The following is a 17,650-nucleotide window of genomic DNA, read 5'->3' on the forward strand; positions in this document are numbered from 1 at the left end:
CCGACTAGCTCTGGCAGCTGTCAGTGTCGTCCATGAGCATTTTTGAGGCCAATCTGATGATACGCGACTTGCTCATATCTCTAAATAAAGCAACACAGTGCTGGGCGAGTGGGGATGCTAAGCTTGATGAAGCTGTGATCGCTTCGAAATATTTTATTCTAAGTACCAACTAAGTGACAGCGGGAACAGAAAGCTGGGCATGCCCCAGGATGTGGTTGCTGTGCGATCTGCGCCGCCGGACTCTTCCGGAACGCCGCCAGCTTTCCTGGGCTTTACACGCCTCGCTGACTGACAGAGATTGTCCCCCCCGCCGTCACACTCACAAAGGATGTCTTCATTTGAATTCCGGTGATTCCCCCGGCTCACTTCAAAACCCTCTATTTATGGGGGTGGTTTAGTGTGGTTCGTCTCTCAAGCACCGTCTTTTCAGGCCTTTTAATTGCTGTTAGCAGAGGGAATGTTGCTGTCATAGAGGCTGAAGGCTCCCCGGAGGACCTTGGCACCAGTCTTCAGTCTTCACCCGGAGAAAATGGAGATCTAAAAAATTAAGTAAACAAATAGGGAGAAGAATATAAACGTGTAAATGAGCCTTAGTTATGGAAAGCAGACACCCTTAATCACCAGTCTGTGATTTGGTGTAGGTATATATATAGAAACATATATTGTAAATATGAATTAATTACAGAAACCATATCCTTTTGAAGACTAAAATCTTGTATACTATACGTAGTCATTAAGTAATAAAGTAATTTATTATGCTGACATTATAAAATGTTCCTGGTAAAGATCTGCATTGCAGTTCATTGTGCTTGTTAGCATAGATTCTGCCTCCATGTAAATGACTGTATGCTCACAGATGTGCAGTATTGCGGCTAATGGATGCAAACCTGCTATTTTCATCCCGTCCAAACAATATAACGAGCATGTAATTGATTTTGCCAAATCCACCTCTATCGCTCCCTCCTTCTGCCGTCCTGCAAAGACTCGGCCAGTGGTGTTACTAAATATCCCCGTCAGAGAGGGGGGGGGGGGGGGGGGGGGGGAATGAGAACACAAAGAGGGAGTCGCTCAGACTGGCAACTTTCACAATGAAATGATCCATTTTGCTTGTCTGAGACTTATGTTGTAGTCATGAATGGCTTCTCTGTCACCATGGTTACAGTTGCCACAGGTCCACCCCATAACCCATGAAAACTAGATCCATGCTACCTTTATGGGTCATCTGGCTCTACTCCTCCAGCTACAAAGTGTTGGGGAAGCTGAGGGGTGACTTGGTCCCACCTTAGACTCCTTATGCAATATGAGGGTGGGAAAACCTCATAATCAAGTTGTTTTTTTTTTGGGTTTTTTTTGGAATTTTCCCTCCCACAAATTCTATTGGCTGTTCATGGCAGCTTGATCGTTTAAATCTTGATGCTGTCCTTCCTCTCCAGCTCAGCACAGTGCTGCTTCAAACAACAGTCTGGGGTCTCGAGGTAAGATGACCTTACTTTGTCCCTCGTGTCTATAATGATGTATATAATAACTGAACTTTTTCTGGGTTTATCAGCTGACGGTTTTGTCATTCTTTAGTACTGCTAAATTTCAAAGAACTTCTTTTATTCTCTTAACTGAAGAATCTGTTTTGTTGAGTCATAAGTTCCACGCCATAAACGCACCGTAATGTTGTTTTAATTAGGAAATTTGCTGCATTTGAAGTTATTATTAATAGCATTGCATCAAGTTTTTGTTCTTTTATACCATAATTTGTCTCATCACAAACATTGTAGCTCACAGCTGCAAATCGTCCGCAGATGTGAATAATACCGTATTTGATTACCTGTTAATTGACCATCTGCAAACAGGTGATTGGCGGTCTCTGCATTAGTATATGATGTTATGCTGCAGCAGAGGAAATGTAGGCAGTCCCAGTTAGTGTGGGACTGCCAGTTAGGCTTGTGCTGGTTAATACTCTGGTCAGTAATTCTTGCCACAAGGACGCATTGCAATATACGAGTCAGGAGGCTCCGCTTGTGACCATCAGGGATTTGGGTCGTCTTACCTCTAAGTGGGAGTTACCTTTTCTCATCAACTGCATTAATTAACATCTATTTGTACGAACGGTACAATTCAAGACCAGCCCTGGTAAAAAGATGAGAAATAATCATTATAATTGCAATGCTTCTTTCCATCTCTCTAATCCTCAGTTTTTGAGGCAAAAAAACATGAGGTCAAAGCAGGGAATCATTGTGTGTCTGACAGCCCTTCTGACAGCGATCTGTGATGCAGGTAAGATCACTCTCCTGCCCCCAGATGCGGACAAATGTAAAAGCCCCGAAATTCAAAGAGCATTCTTCTGTGGCCGTGTTTCCTAACCCGGTCCTCGAGGACCCGCAGACAGTCCGTGTCTATTTGTTCACGAAGAATTGTGTTTGTCTGGCAGGGAACTGAGAGGGAGCAAAAACACGGACCGTCTTCTGGACTCCGGGAAGTGGGTTGGGAAGCATTGCTCTGTGGCATGTGGACAGTCATGGCTGCTGGTTTGTGATTTATGAGTGGCTCAGTACGAGGATGAATGAATGAATTGGAATCTCTGTGTGAGTGTTCCTGTCTGGGAGCATTGCTATGACAATAATCTATACAGGCATGCCAGAACCTCGTGTCTGACTCAGAGACCGTGGCAACAACAGTTCATAATCTGACATCTTAAACTTTTCATTAGCCGGGGGTAGCCTGTCAACTGGGACTTTATCAGAGCAGCAGGCTGCCTCCTGTTTGGCAAGAGTCGTCCCCCAGTTATAGAAGAGAGGGACCAGCCGGCTGCGGCCCCAACTGTAATAAATCAATTTGCCGCTGCTGAAAGACAAGGCAGTGTGTGAGAGAAAGGAGGGGAGGGCCTGCCTTGAGTAGATGGGATTCTGGGAGCTTGTAAGTTTGTCATATTTTGAAAAGGAACTGATTCTCTATTATACGGATGAGTCTTGTCTGACTATGAGAACTCATGAGCTACCCCTCCCTCCACCCCCCCACCCTTAGTAGATACCTTCAGCCCTGGATCATGCCCCCCCTCCCCAAGATCAGCATTGTCATGCTTTGAGATCAGCTCAATTGACCCTGAAAATGAAATCGGTCACAGTTTATGGTAATAAACCAATCACCATGTCGTAAACATCCTCTGATTGGCGTAAGTGTAAAAAGGAACCCCCTGCCTCCCCAATCGACCTTTGTTCCCCACTCCCCATCCCGCTGCCTCGGCTGGGCCAGTCGCCAACGCCTGAAGGCACCGGAACACGTCCATGGTCGGGTCGTCACTTCAACTGAGCCGCGGGAGCCAAGAAAGGCTGAATGCGGCCCCCCTCTCGTCCACCTCTTGCTATCTTCATGTGGGCTTTTTATCCAGCCGTAAGGGAAACGTTGATCAAGGGGTCAATGGCTTTGTCAAAGAGCACAGAAGTACAAGCCGTCCATTGTGCCTGCCTGGTTAATCTGGGAATTTGTCCTGTTGGAGGGAAGGGAAGAATAGCAAGACCACAGCAGAGTAAGATGAAATGACTCGCTAAGCGCCAAGGATGCTTCAAAGAGCTGGGAGAAAGAGGCCAGGGGATATTTTGGCGAAACAACAGTGGAGTCTTCAGGCCTCTTTTTTTTTCCTTGACCATTGTCCACTCAGTTATAAATAGATTCACCAGAACTCCTAATTAATTCCCGTAAAACTCACTCCTCCAAAACTCCCAGGTGACAGCTGTTGGAGGTTTTTATAAAACAAAGGATGATAATTTGACCCTAAAACAGCTTGATTCAATTTTGCAAAACCTTTTTCACATAAAATCTTTTTCACCATAGGGCCCCCGACTTTATCTGTGACCACCGTTAAGGTATGTATCAATCTATCATGCGTGACGTAAAAAATACATTTATATATTATGCATATAGATTAAACCTCTTTAACACTTTGTTGAGACAATAATTGATAACAAGTGATAATCATTTTTTTTATCCTTTATGTTTAAAGAAAACAGCATAGTTAAGATTATTGAAAAATATCATGCTTGCTACTAGGAGGGCAAATGATTATGTTAATGATAAAATACAGTATTTTAGCAATATATTAAAACCAGTGTTATTCTGTGTGTGTGAAAGCAGTTGAACATACTGTGATCTGCTTCTAGATGAAAGCAGGGAAATGCTCTTAACCCCTTTGACTGAACTTATCGAATGACTGTTGATGTATGGAGACTCTTCTTCTGCACACCTGCAGCAAGAGCCGTACACAATGCCCAAGGGCACCGAGCTGGAGGGGTACTGCATGGACCTGCTCTCGGAGCTTTCAAAGAAGCTGAACTTCAAGTACAACGTGCACCTGGTGAAGGACGGCAACTACGGGCGGCAGGATGAGCGCGGCAACTGGAATGGGATGATCGGGGAGGTGCTGAGAGGGGTGAGCATGGACACCTGGCTTTCCTCCATGCTAAAGAGTGGCAGATTTCCTGTGAAACTGCTTACCTGCCATATTGTCTCATTTGTTAAAGTATTCACCAGAGGATTACGCTCCAGAATGATTTCAATCTGTCAATGTCAGCATATAGAATTTATGAAATACATCCAAGCAAATCAATGGTACTTTTGCGGCAATTCATGCTCATGGGAGATTTACTTGCACACGAATGTTCGATTGGCTCAGAGAGATAACCAATCAGATCTTGGCCAGATGTCAGACCAACCAATCAGATGTCTTGGTCCTGCCTCCTCTACAATGTGATTGGCTATCTCTGGCTACCTTGTAAAAAACATTTTTATCGTAAATCCTTGATTGTAACATCTGTGCTTCCTGTTATCCCCATGCTTAAAGATCAATGAACAGGGCGATGAGACTGTGAGATGGTAATTGATTTCAAACTTGATTTCATTGCCGTATGTCTGGGTCTGTGTTTAGGAGGCGGACCTAGCTGTGGCTCCGCTGACGCTGACCGCCACTCGCGAGAAGTTTGTGGACATGAGCAAACCCTTCATGCAGACGGGAATCAGCTTCATCCTTCACAAAGACATGCGCTCCAGCGATCCAGACTTGTTCAGCTTCCTCAGCCCCTTCTCCACGGAGACCTGGGTCGGCATCCTGGTCGCATACCTGGTGACAGGAGTGTGCATCTACGTCGTCTCCAGGTGTGAACAGGGTTCAGTAAAACCTATTCATGTAGCACTAGGTAATTTTATACAGCTTTACAGTGGTTCATTATTTAATTCTTCTATATCAGTTCAGTTTAATGTATTTTAATTTAATGATAAAGTTCCCATGACAACCATATTTTAAAAAATGCATAAGATATTGAACAGATCCTTGTTGACTGTAAGGACGTGTTGCAGTGAGTAACCAGTAACTAAAATATAAATTGCAAGGGGTCATGACCTCACCCTGCAGAACTAATTTGCTCCCCATCGCCCATGGGCATGCAGTAACTCAAATGATCCTCCTGAAGTATTTATCCAGTGCAGGCTCACAGTGAGTCTAAAATCTCTTCTCCACTGCACCACAGGGCAAAGACTCTGACAGAAAGGGCAATTTAGAGATGCAGTGGATGTAAACCAGAGAGCTAAGGGATTACCTGCATGGACACGGGAAGAACCTCACGCACACAGCGGGGCACTAACCCACAACAGTGCTACAGTGAGAGCACAAAATAAGATTTGTGACATTAAATATTAGCATTTAACTTAAATAGTAGTTAGTGTTTTGTTACTTTGGAGTCATAGCAAATGTCAGACCTCGCGGCCATTAACAGACAGTATATCTCCAGCACTCATATTCGAAGGGCAAATTTCCAAAATTCATTAAGTCCATCTCTTATTATTTTTGAGATGCGACCGTCAGTGACCTTAAGTCAAGCTGCCTCATCATACGTTACAGCATCAGGAACTGAAACTCACTCAGTCCTCATCTAGTCCAACGAAGAGCTTCTGTTTCCAAAACTCACTAAGGCCACAGAAATTGTCTCGAAAATGTATCCTGTTGACTGAGTGAGTTTTAGAAATGTATTTATTTATAGGAAAGGATGCCGGGAATTCATTTGGACTTATTAAACCGTGGATTTACTTCCACGCTGGTAGAACTGATCCACAGTAAAGATAAGAGTAACACTTTAGTTGAAGGGGCACAAATTGTAACCCTGTACAATACGGTTCCTTATAACTCAGCAGAAACTCAGTTACTACTCAAGGTCATATCGTGAACAAATGTAGTTTGTGGTTAATTAATACATTAAGTAAGAGTTAGTTAAAGCAAGATTCCCATGGTTTTAATAAGAACGATCTTTACAATGTTGTATTTTCATCCTTAGTGCAGAATACTGAACACATTACGCCCTGAAATACCCCTCTCTTTACCGCGCTGTGAAACATTAGCAGGAAAGCCAGTTCCTAACAAAAGCTCACTCAAGGGTGAAAATGGGGCTCTGACAACAGTTTGCATCGAGTGGGAACGACGGGGAGGGTTTAATTACGGCGCCTGGGTCAGCCCTGTTTCTCGCTGCCGGCTTTGGGCACGCAGGCTGAGTCCGTGCGAGTGGAGCGAGCCCCAGACGGAGGAGAACAGCTTCTCGCTCATGCACAGCCTCTGGTACACAGCCGGGGCCGTCGCCTTGCAAGGTAACAATGGCTGCATTGTCGGGGGAGGGGGGGGGGGGCGCCAAGCTGTGAGCTGGCGTACCGGGGGGAGCTCAGTGGGAAAGGTCATTTCAGTGGGCAAGTGAAACCTTATTCTACTTGATTTTCAGAAGGTGGGTTTAAATGTTATGAAAAGGGTAACAAGAAACGCGCATCCCACCACCTTCAGATAAAAATGTTTAATTTTTAAATTAAAAAATAATTATATCCATCATTGCCTAATAGCATCTTGGTAAAAATCATATAATTCCATTTCTTTTTGATCTTAGGCGCTGGGCCCCACCCCAAGGCCCTTTCTGGACGCGTGATCGTCGCCATCTGGTGGTTCTTTGCAGTAGTACTCCTCGCTAGTTACTTTGCTAACTTGAGCTCCGCTCAGCAGTCGGACAAACCGCAGGTTTCCCTGGCGACCTTCGAGGACCTCGCCAATCAGGATATGGTTGAATACGGAACCCTCAGTGCCTCTTCCACCATGACGTTCCTTAAGGTGTTCAGTCACGGGCGTAACTCTACACCAAAATTTTCTTAAAATTAGTGTTGAAAGTGGTAAAATGTTTTTTTATCCAGTTAAGAAATGTGGTAAAGAGTTATTATAATACTCTTTATCACTCTCTGTTCTGAACACCTAATAAAATGACACTAAAATGTCACAGTATATAATTTCTTTTGTTGCTGTTCCAGAATTCCAACAACCTATTGTATCGCAGGATCTATGAGAATATGGAGAGAAAAAAAAGTTTAGTATCATCATTTGATGAGGGAATCCGCAGGGCGCAGAAGGGTAACTACGCCTTCATCGGAGAGTCCGTGTCCCTGGACCTGGCGGTGTCACGCTACTGCAACCTGGTCCGCAGCCGTGAGGTGATCGGAATGAGGGGGTACAGCATCGTGGGGCCTATAGGTGATTCATAAGGCTTATTTATTCAATCGGATGCTAATGCTAAAGAAAGGTTTAAATGTTTAATTGGTTTAATTAAAAATTTAATTGGTTTAAATGTCTCCCTGTCTTGCTCATCTCAGTTAAAAATAAAAAGAGATAAGAGAGTTGGATAGAAGCGAAATCATTAACTTGGTGTCCTAACTGGATGAAACAGTTAGTTAGTTAGTTAGACGTGACTTGCCTTCAAAATGGGTCATGTTCCTATTCGGCTCCCCTGCAGGCTCACCCATGATGAAGAATGTCAGTGTGGCCATTCTGCAGCTGAGCGAGGCCGGCGAGCTGGACTTCCTGCGCAACAAGTGGTGGTCCAACAGCTGCGTGCAGGAGGGGTCCGGGGCCTCCTCGGTGCACCCACACTGCCTGAAGGGAGCGTTTGTGGTGCTGGGCCTGGGCCTGGGCCTCGGGGTGATGCTGGCCCTGCTGGAGCTCATCTCCAGCTCCCGGAAGAGTGCCAAAGAGCAAAAGGTGAGAGCAGCGGCGGAGACATGCATACGGGTCATCGAAAGCCCCTCATTGCAACCGAAACTATAAAAAAACAAGACTTTCACCTTTGTGGTGCCTAAGGTTGGTTGACTTGGAGCAATGGGATGTGCATTACACCAATATGTGAATTCCAGACCACACTAATCACGCCCATTCGGCTTTACCAACCCAATTCCTCCAATCACTACTACAGCCATGCACATTCCCACTAGCGAAGAATTTCACGAGCTGACTTTACATTTCTCTACTATCTGACAGCCATTCCTACTGAGACCCACACACACATCCGGCGTACAGCCTGCTCTGGAGTGTCCTTCATCAGTTAGCTGTAGATGATGAGCCCGTTACTGAAATGCTGTGTTTACAGAGAATGGCCAGCGATGGACAAGCTGCTTGCCTGGGGTAACACTAACTGTCCACATATCTGACCTTCACACGCAGAAAAATTGCTGTTCCGTGCTGTCGGCAGAGCTGAGTCAGCGTCTGGGGACGAGTGGAGCTCAGAAGACACAGGAGACCACAGACAAAAGCAAACCATAAGCACCTGGCCTCCATTAAAACAATACATACTAACCAGGCCTGAAAATGCAGTTGCCGATTTATTCATGACTGTTCCATTAACCTCTCTTACAAGTGGACGCTTCTCAACACTCTGTAGGAAGCCTGTCAGAACCTGTGGAACTTTTCAGAAGTGAGCTGATTAGTCTGAGTACAGGATACGCTGTAATATCTCACTCCTGTTATATTTTGCATGTGTTTATATTACGTTCATTTTTTATTGTTGTTATTAACAGAATTTGCCACGTATGAGCTGCGGGATTCTTGTTTTGATATTCCTGTGTTTTTGATGCACTAAACAATAAAATCTGTGTTATGTGGATAAAAATGTACCATCATTTTTCTTAATTTGTGTTTTGATTATAATGTTGTATGCCTTATGGGTTCCTTTAAATCAGAGCTAGATAAGATTTTAACAACTCTGAGCTATTAGCTAAGTTCACCCAAAAGGAGCTTGATGGGCCGAATGGCCTCCTCTCCTTTGTAAACTTATCATGCTTGTACACTTCTTATGGCAGAAGTGAAATGAAAAATACTAGGACATTTTAGAGGTTTGGAAAATATATAAATTAATGAACAGACCAGTTATTTGGGGGGGGGGGGGGACACCAGGTTAAGTAGATTGATTAAATTAATATAAATCTAAAATGGGATTGTAGCTGTACCAGGACATTATAGATGTATTGCCTCATGGACTGGCTCTAGACCCCCTGCGACCCAGTAGGATAAGCAGTTTGGATGGATGGATGGTTGGATGGATGGATGGTTGGATGGATGGATGGATTGATGGATGGATTGATGGATGCTTGCCTCACGTACTGGCTGTCCATGGTGGCTCCTTTTTGGTTCTCACGGATACTGTGTTTGGTCTCTTTCTATATTAAATACCATGCAGAGCATATCTGTAGTCCATATAGAGAGCACTGTAAACAGTGAATAGGAGCCCTCTCATTTATTTCCGCAAAATTCTGCCCAATGCTATTTCTTTCTCCAAAACCCCCCTGAAACTGAGTAGCCTCTAGATTCCCCAGATGAACTAAATGCACATCCGCTGGAGGCTGTATAGCTTAAAGCCAACCAGCAGCGTTCCCAGAAGGAGTGCCGTGATCAGGGAGTAGCCATTTGTATACGTATTCATCTTTCAACTGTGTTTGGACCGAATTTGACAGGCTTTGCAACTTTTCTTGTGAATTACTCCTGTTCATAAATGCAATTTCTGACTTTGTGCATTTACAGTGGGAGAAAGTTCTCTGTGCATCAGTGGCCCTGACATTTTCATGAAGTATATTCTTGCCTATACAAATATACAGCAACCGAAAGTTATATTTAAGCAGTTCTCCAAAGGATCATTAATAATAATAAATACTTTATTGATCCCTATGGGGAAATTCTCTTTACGCCTCCCCCAGCCAGCAAGCTGGCTGTGAAGGGCAGCCACCCGTAGCAGCACCCAAGGAGGTGGCGGTGAAGGATCTTGTTCAATGACCTGCAGATGTGCAGAGGCTGGGCTTGAACCAGCAGCCTTCTGATCACAAGCACAGAGACCGAGCCCAACACTGCCACCATGAAAAACCGCATCTGTGGGTTCCTGAGGACCAGGCTGGGTAACACTGCTATAGAGTGTCACCACACTGCCTCCAGCACTCTGGATCTGCTGTTGCTCCAGCTGATTGACAGGTGGTTGTGTTTCTCCTTCAGCACCCTGGATAGTGGCCACCTGTCACAATTTCAGCAGCCATCTTGTGGCTTGGAAAATCAAAAGCCAACACCCAGGCCGCACCCCTAATTCCAGCCACATGGAGAGCACTAATTGACCCAGCTGGCTCCACTTTCCCGGAGGCTTAAAGAAGAAGGAAAGGGCAGCCTGAACAGGACAAAGGGGGAAGAGTGTGGCAGTACTGCGTAAACCCTGGCTTTAGCAATGCTAAGCCCTGCATAGGCCACCTAACAGTTGGTTGCCCTAAATTAACTGGCTCCCATCTCATCTCCCCACAGCCCTCGCTGACATCTCTCTTTCTCTCTCACTCAGACAAAACTGGGAACGAGTAGATATGTCTGGCAAGCAGCCGCGTCTGTGCTCCCCTGCTTTGTGACAGGGCCTTTCTGGAACCCTCTGCTGGACTACAAAAACCCACTTCCTAACCACCCCATTGGTGTTGATTTGTGAGACCAGTTCTCAATAAAACTCATCTAGACAGGGCACTCACCCGTGACAACCTCTGTGCTTGTTTCCGACTCAGTATAATACTATGATTTAAGATATTTACATATTTATCAGATGCTTTGTTATTTTTTTGAAAGGCGGGGTCAGCCGGTCACTGGAGCAACTGGGGGTTAAGGGTGTTGCTCAGGGGCCCAACAATGAAATCGCTCTTCCAACCATGGGATTGGAACCAGCAACCTTCCAACCACAGACCAAGATATTTACTTATACAAAGTGATAGAAGCATATATGTCTGAATGTATCAGGAAAGAAAGTGACTGAAGAATTGAGGTTAAAAAGGAATCTAGTGCTTTTTTGCCCTTCCTGCAACATTTTGTCGGTTTTGCAGAGAGACTGGAGTGCTACTTCCAGAAAGAGGTATTTCAAACCTAAAATCTAAAAATGATATATAAATGTAATTAGCATGAGTACCATGTACACTTGTGTGAGATGGGCACTCGTTAGCGCTGATGAAATATGGATGGTTTCTGATTTATATCTATGGCGGGATTTGCACTCTTGGTTAAAAAGGAAATCATGCAAATATGTCTTTAATTTCTCAGAAAAGGCACCTGATAATCAGTATAAGTATCTAGTCATGGATGCTTTTGGAAAACCACTTCAGACGTAAATAACAAACACTATAATTGTACAATTTTTATCCTCGCATTTATTTATACGATTGTACAGGATGAACAGCAGATCTGTGACTGGACATAAGGAAAATCTCGGCATGCTACCGTACCTCCTTCCAGTGTCACAGATACCAGGGCACTGTGAAGGGGGGAAGTTAGGACAATTCCAAGGGCCCCCGAATGACGGGGGGGCCCACTATGATGTTTTCATTGGGCCCAAAAATCTTCAGCAGCACAGATGTAAACAGCCTGAGAAGCTGAGTGTCAGACGCTGAGTGTTTCCCTCCTGCTTACTTATTTATTTACTGCATGCTGTCGTACGTATCAGATGCTACTTACTGTGATGACTACATACATACAGTGTAGTTGCTCGTATCGTAAAAATTAATCCAATTCAAGATAAGAAAAAATGGGACAGAATTCCTAAATACTTTTTTTTCACCCGTATAGTAAGACCTTCTTGTTCTTGGAAGGGCGTTATATCTGACGGATGACAACAGACATATTGAATGTAGTTGGACTCCAGCTGGGTGAGATCTGGCAGGTGGCAGTAAGATTTGTCATGTAGACTTTTGTTTTGCATCAAGGGGCTCGAAGAAAGGAGCAGTGAAAAACAAAGGGTTCCCATGGAAACAGTTTCCATCAAACGGGTCGTCCATATTCCAGCTCTTGTCATATTTTGTTCCGGGACCAAACACCTTCCACATGGATTCGACAAACTTCTGACTGTGGATATGCAAACTCGAAGTCCAAATCCTGTTTTATAACAAGTATAACAAGTTTCCGCGATGCACTTGAAAACAGTCAAAAACCATAGCTGAATTCTGGCACAGTGGCTAGGACTAGGGAGGGGCTGGCTCTACTGTCTGACAGCTTTTGGGCTGCAAATCCACATAAGGATGGATACGCTAGCACTACCTTCAATGCCGCTGTTTCAGGACGTACTGCGCCATTGCTGGGGGGTAACGCTGGTTGGCATATGACCCTCTGACCAATTTCGCTTTAATCTTTTCAGCGTTAAGATGATTTGCTCTGTTACAAATAAAATGGTCTGTGTGTCATACAAACTGCAGCTCAGCTACCGTACTTTATATGCTGCTGTCTTTTGCACTGTGAACTTCTAAATCCAGGGCTAGCTTTGTACTTTGGGGACCCCCAGGCGGGGGAGTCCGACGCAAAATGCTCGGTTTCCCAGATGGCAAGTCCAGTCCAGACTGAATTGGTTTTCTTTAATTTTTGTAAAAACGACAATGCGCACCCACTATTTACATATAAGCACAATTTGCATCTGAGTCTAACAAATATTATATATTTGTATATTGCATATTTTAATTTAACCAACAGCAGATTAATCCCGGCTCCAGCGTTACTACCATCACTGAAGCTGTTCCCAGAGCGGTGCAGGACGCCGTCCCCAATCCCAGGCCGACCACTCTGCCCTCTTCACTGTATTTTTCAGTATGAGCAACACTAAGCTGCCTGCAGGAAACGCCGTAAAGTAATCTTCTCTGATGACTTTTCCTTCACTGTGTTTTTTTCTCCTTTTTTCCAGTGGACCCGTGTAAAGTCTATTGAAAATGAGGGAAAATATAAAGCCCCAAGAGCCCCAATTTCCATTGAAAATCAAGGGTAATGCATTGCTGCCCGCCTGTGTTACGAGTTTGCAGTGTTTGTGTTGTCAAGGAGATTTTTTTCTCAGCTGGGTAATATTTCTTACAGGAAATAATTATTCCGTTCACAGGATAAATGAATGGTCCATGTACGTGTACACGTATTTTATTCGGTTGCCGGAAATAAAACGATTTTTTTATGAGTGTGCTGATTCGCGTTGTTTCTTTGTGATTTGTTCTCACCATCGATCTTGCATTTTCTCTTGTATATAATTATGCCGCTTAATATACACCTTTCTTTTGAAATGACATCGTTTTGTACGTTGCGGTGTGACGCACACGTCCCCTTTGCGGCAGGACGAGGCAAACTGACCATGAAGGACGGCAGTTTCTAACGAGGGGGACGGCGGAGGAAGTGCGCTTGTTCAGGTAAAGCAGATCTGCCTTCAGGCCTGAAGCTCTATACCAACGATCCCATTTCCCCCGTCATTCACTATATGCATTCCGGACATACAAAGAGATGGGAAACTCCATTCATCTTTAACCACTTATGCAGTACAGTGTCCCTGTATGGGGGTGGTTCAGAATCATACGCGCGATTTTCCCCATACATTCTTTTAATCTGTATAATTTGGATTGTTGTGTACGTAATGTCTTTATGCTGCCATGACAAACTCTTGCCCTCACCGGCATTGCAATATTGTATTTACGTTTGTCACATACACATTGCAGGGAATCACGGTTTAAAACACTTTTTGTTAAACTGAAAGCACAGCACAGGACCAAAGCTAGGAAATGAAACTGAGACCAAGAGCATTAATTGTAACTTAAAAATGTAAACCTGAGCCAGACAAATCATTCAGCCCTATACGTTATGAAAGTCCTATACCTTATGAAAAGATAAGTCTTACTTTACAATACCTGCGGTAGTTATAGGTAACCGTAGTAACACCTGGATTGAAATATTTTAATGAATATTGTTTAATAAAAATTTAAAATATATTTTGAAATGTCTCAGGCGTATTGTGTTAATACTATGGATACATTAAGATATGGTATTATTTAAATTGAATAGGTAGCCTGGTTAATTACATACATCTTTTATAAGCGCTGCTATGGATGGTTATAATATAAAATGTTTTCAGGTGAAGTATATTTTCATAATGTATTTATTTTAGGGCTGCAGCCAACGACTATTTTTCTACTGATTAATCTATTGACTATTTACCGATTGGTCAGTTAATCTAAACGATTAATTTGCCTCCAGAAAATCAACGTGACCGTTTAATTTTATTTTGATTAAATTTATTTTTATTTTTTATTTTAGATAACGGACGCTGGCTTTTTGGCACCATATGAACATTATTTTCTCCCACAATTCGATCAGTAGTAATCAGATCAGTAGTATGGCTGAAATATTAATGAGATGCATATTGTGATGCAGAGGATTGTAGAGGAGGTGGGTTCACGTAACTAGCGGAGGTGGGACCAACCTATCAGATGTCTTAGCAACTACAGGAGGCAGGACTTGGACCCACCTCCTCTACAATCTGATTGGTTGTCTCCCTGAACCAATCATATTTCATTCTGCCCATAAATTGTCATATATGTTATAACTTAACATATATATAACATACTTGTTATAACTTAATGCTACAATAAGAACATTCTGTTTGATCAGGGTGCTGACGATTCACTTTTTAAAACGGGGATATGATGTTTTGTTTTTTATTTGCCTCATAGGAATGGAGACATGCACAAAGGAGACTGGCTTTGTGATCAATGACAAGGTCATGGCGTCATGTGCTACAGCAATGGCTCCATTTATGAGGTGTGTTCAACTAGGTCCTCTTGGGGAGCCAACATCTAACTCAAGTCACAACTGCCTGCATTTAACTTTGATTAACTACTACTGTCAGTGGCCCAAATTTTGCTTTAAAACATTTCTTTTTCCACTATTCTCATTTTGGAAAGATCTAAGGACCTTTCAATAGTATTTTACTCTTTTTAGTAGTAATTTGGGTCGGCTGGCAGATTAAACATGTAATAATTTGCTTTTTCCCCTCGATTTTCCAATTTTTATTTATTAATTTATATTTAAAACACTGGTGCTTCAGTTTCTGCCTGTATTCCAAAGACATGCAGTTAGGTTAGCTGTCTGTACGCAGTGTGTGAATATGCCCTGTGATGTACTGGCAGCCAGTGCAGTTAAGGTAACTGTCTGTACGCAGTGTGTGAATATGCCCTGCAATGTACTGGCAGCCAATGCAGTTAAAGTAACTGTACGCAGTGTGTGAATATGCCCTGTGATATACTGGCAGCCCATGTCATGGTGTACCTCCTGCCCTGTGCCCTGTGCCTGCTGGTAAGGATCTAAGCCCTGACCTATACTGAAGGAGTGAGTGGAGGTTTGATGGGAAAATGGATGGATGGGTGTTTGGTTGGTTGTGACACGCAGCTATCAAAACTGTCACAGAAGTAAAAGTCAAACAGGAACCTGCACAGTGTGCTGGGTAAAGCTAGATGTGTTTGGGGTCGAAGCTCTACGTTCAGGCTATAGCTGGACCGTGCATATTCCCAGCTCTCTGTATCTGCTACAGGCTGATGGCATCCTCCTCCAAGGAGGAGGAGGTCTGCGGATGGCTGTCAGCACAAGAGAAGAGGAGGTGTGTGCTTGTGGTTGCCCCTCCTGCGTCGCATTTGGGGGATATTCGTGAGGGGAGGGATCGCTCATACTTCGCAGTGAAAATCGGGAGCAATTTTTAAATCCATCCACTCGCCGATCCTTTTTCATTACCTGCTTTTTCCAGAATGCCGTAATCCTGTGAACCTGGAGCCTGTCCCAGGAAGTGGAGGGGATACTCCCGACGGGAAATGGGAGGCTTTTAATGTATAGAAATAGGAAAAAGATAGAATGAATGACTTAGATATATTATGTATGATAGAAGAGAGGGATTATGGCTAGAGCTAATTGGGTAACACAGGGAGGAAAAGGGACAATATTAAAAGACGCAATCTGCTGCTCAAATAGGAAATGAATGATTTGTGAATAGATGTAGCAGACTTGGGCGTAGATGATATTCCAGAAGGGACCATTTGTTACTTTCAGATGGCCTGGGAATGTTCTTTTCTGGCCTCCTTTTTATACGCTTAAGAGCAAATGGAGCTCGTATGGTATTCAGATTAAATCCAACTCGCTTTATTTTCATGTTGCACAGTTACCATCATGGCTGCTCCAGCACACTTAATGTAACATGTAGCAACTAGCATTGCCTGTAGCCTTGTAATGTTTAGGCAGAAGCAATTAACAGTCCATTAGTGGTATTACAGTACATATAGACTTATATGTAGCTGGCTGAGGATGGGAATATGAACGAAGTAAAGGAAAGATATCTGTGGGTCAAAGGCCAGCTATTAGGCAACTTTTCTGGGCAAAAGTTTCTGAGTGCGATTCTGTATTTTCAGTTCTGCGTGTAGCAGATGCTCCACCTCTCCTAGAAGTTCCAGAAGCCTCCCATGAATGGGCAGTAGGTCCCTGATGTTCACGATTGATGCACCATATCCTGGAAATCTGTCATCCCACTATTCAGCGACGATAAAATCAATCAGCCCACCGGAGTTTTACTGCCTCCCTGTAATCTCCTGTCACACATGATAGCAGTATTTCCCGATAAAAATTCCCCGCGGGGTATTTTCAACCAAAAAAAAACCATGATATACAGAACTACTGTAATTGCCGCCCAAACTTAGCTAGGCCTGCACCCACCTGCACCGGATGTCTGCCTAAGATGGGACGTCTGGTGTAGATCTACAGCTGTTTTTGTACAATCAAATCTGAATTACTCTCACATCAGCCCCTATGATTACTGTTACTGTTGAATTATTTCTGTTATTGTTCGCACTGTCCTGTGTCCTACTGCCCCCTCCCTGCTCTTTTTGAGTTCGGGGGTGGGGGGGGGAACTGCCATGTTTATTTTTAACTTGTAATGAATACGTGCTTTTGTTGACCACTGGGTGGCGACATTGTACCGGAGTTAATGTCAGGAGTGTGAGAAGACGTGGTACGATGTAAACTGGCTGGCTGTGCGGCTCCCTCTAAGCTCCAGGTTTGCGGCTCTGAATTCAGCATCCTGCTCTGATTATTCTTTTAATACTTATATGTGGGAGAGTTTTCCTAAAAATCCAGCAAAGTGTGTTGAATTAGATGGTGACTCCTTAAGTGCATGCGCTTTGCGTGCGACTCTGTGTGTGAGTAGGTGTGTTTTAATGAAAGCCTATCCAGATTCAGTCCTGCCTCATTTCTGCTTCGGGCACAGTGACCCTAACTGAATACGTGATTGTTGTATTCATATTTTAAAAGATGGAAGATAAATCTGATAGTTGTTTGTATTTGGGTTGTACTGCAGGAGTCTTTTCAGTGCTTCCGGAGCTTTGAGCCCCACCTTTGGTCTTCGTGTGCTGAGTGTGTCACGTAGGTTTCCTCTGGAGGTTCTCTTCTCTTCTTGCAGTTAGGCTCACTGGCATCTCTAATTGCCCGTAGTGCATGATTGTGTGTGAGTGTGTGTATGTGCCCTGTGATGGACAG

The 17,650-nt window shown here is 43.8% G+C and overlaps 1 protein-coding gene across 1 annotated transcript; it reads left to right on the forward strand.

Annotated features, from left to right (window-relative positions):
• The first annotated feature begins 1,351 nt into the window (after positions 1 to 1,351).
• si:ch211-251b21.1 (uncharacterized protein LOC571720 homolog) lies at positions 1,352 to 8,945 on the forward strand. Its single transcript, XM_049004801.1, has 10 exons — positions 1,352 to 1,475; positions 2,187 to 2,268; positions 3,823 to 3,854; positions 4,238 to 4,417; positions 4,913 to 5,139; positions 6,521 to 6,618; positions 6,906 to 7,123; positions 7,318 to 7,537; positions 7,797 to 8,041; positions 8,501 to 8,945. The coding sequence occupies exons 2-10, from the start codon at positions 2,205 to 2,207 to the stop codon at positions 8,597 to 8,599; spliced, it is 1,383 nt and encodes a 460-aa protein (XP_048860758.1). The 5' UTR covers positions 1,352 to 1,475; positions 2,187 to 2,204; the 3' UTR covers positions 8,600 to 8,945.
• Positions 8,946 to 17,650: the final 8,705 nt, after the last annotated feature.

This window comes from Brienomyrus brachyistius, unplaced genomic scaffold (assembly GCF_023856365.1).
Source record: "Brienomyrus brachyistius isolate T26 unplaced genomic scaffold, BBRACH_0.4 scaffold120, whole genome shotgun sequence".
NCBI classification, from domain to species: Eukaryota; Metazoa; Chordata; class Actinopteri; order Osteoglossiformes; family Mormyridae; genus Brienomyrus; species Brienomyrus brachyistius.

What these genes read in the sequence shown, in the direction of transcription:
- si:ch211-251b21.1 (XM_049004801.1), top strand. Translation starts at nt 2,205, where the DNA reads ATGAGGTCAAAGCAGGGAATCATTGTGTGTCTGACAGCCCTTCTGACA. An exon ending in TATCTGTGACCACCGTTAAG is followed by an intron (nt 3,855 to 4,237) that starts GTATGTATCAAT and finishes GCACACCTGCAG; the next exon opens with CAAGAGCCGTACACAATGCC. An exon ending in CAGCATCGTGGGGCCTATAG is followed by an intron (nt 7,538 to 7,796) that starts GTGATTCATAAG and finishes GCTCCCCTGCAG; the next exon opens with GCTCACCCATGATGAAGAAT.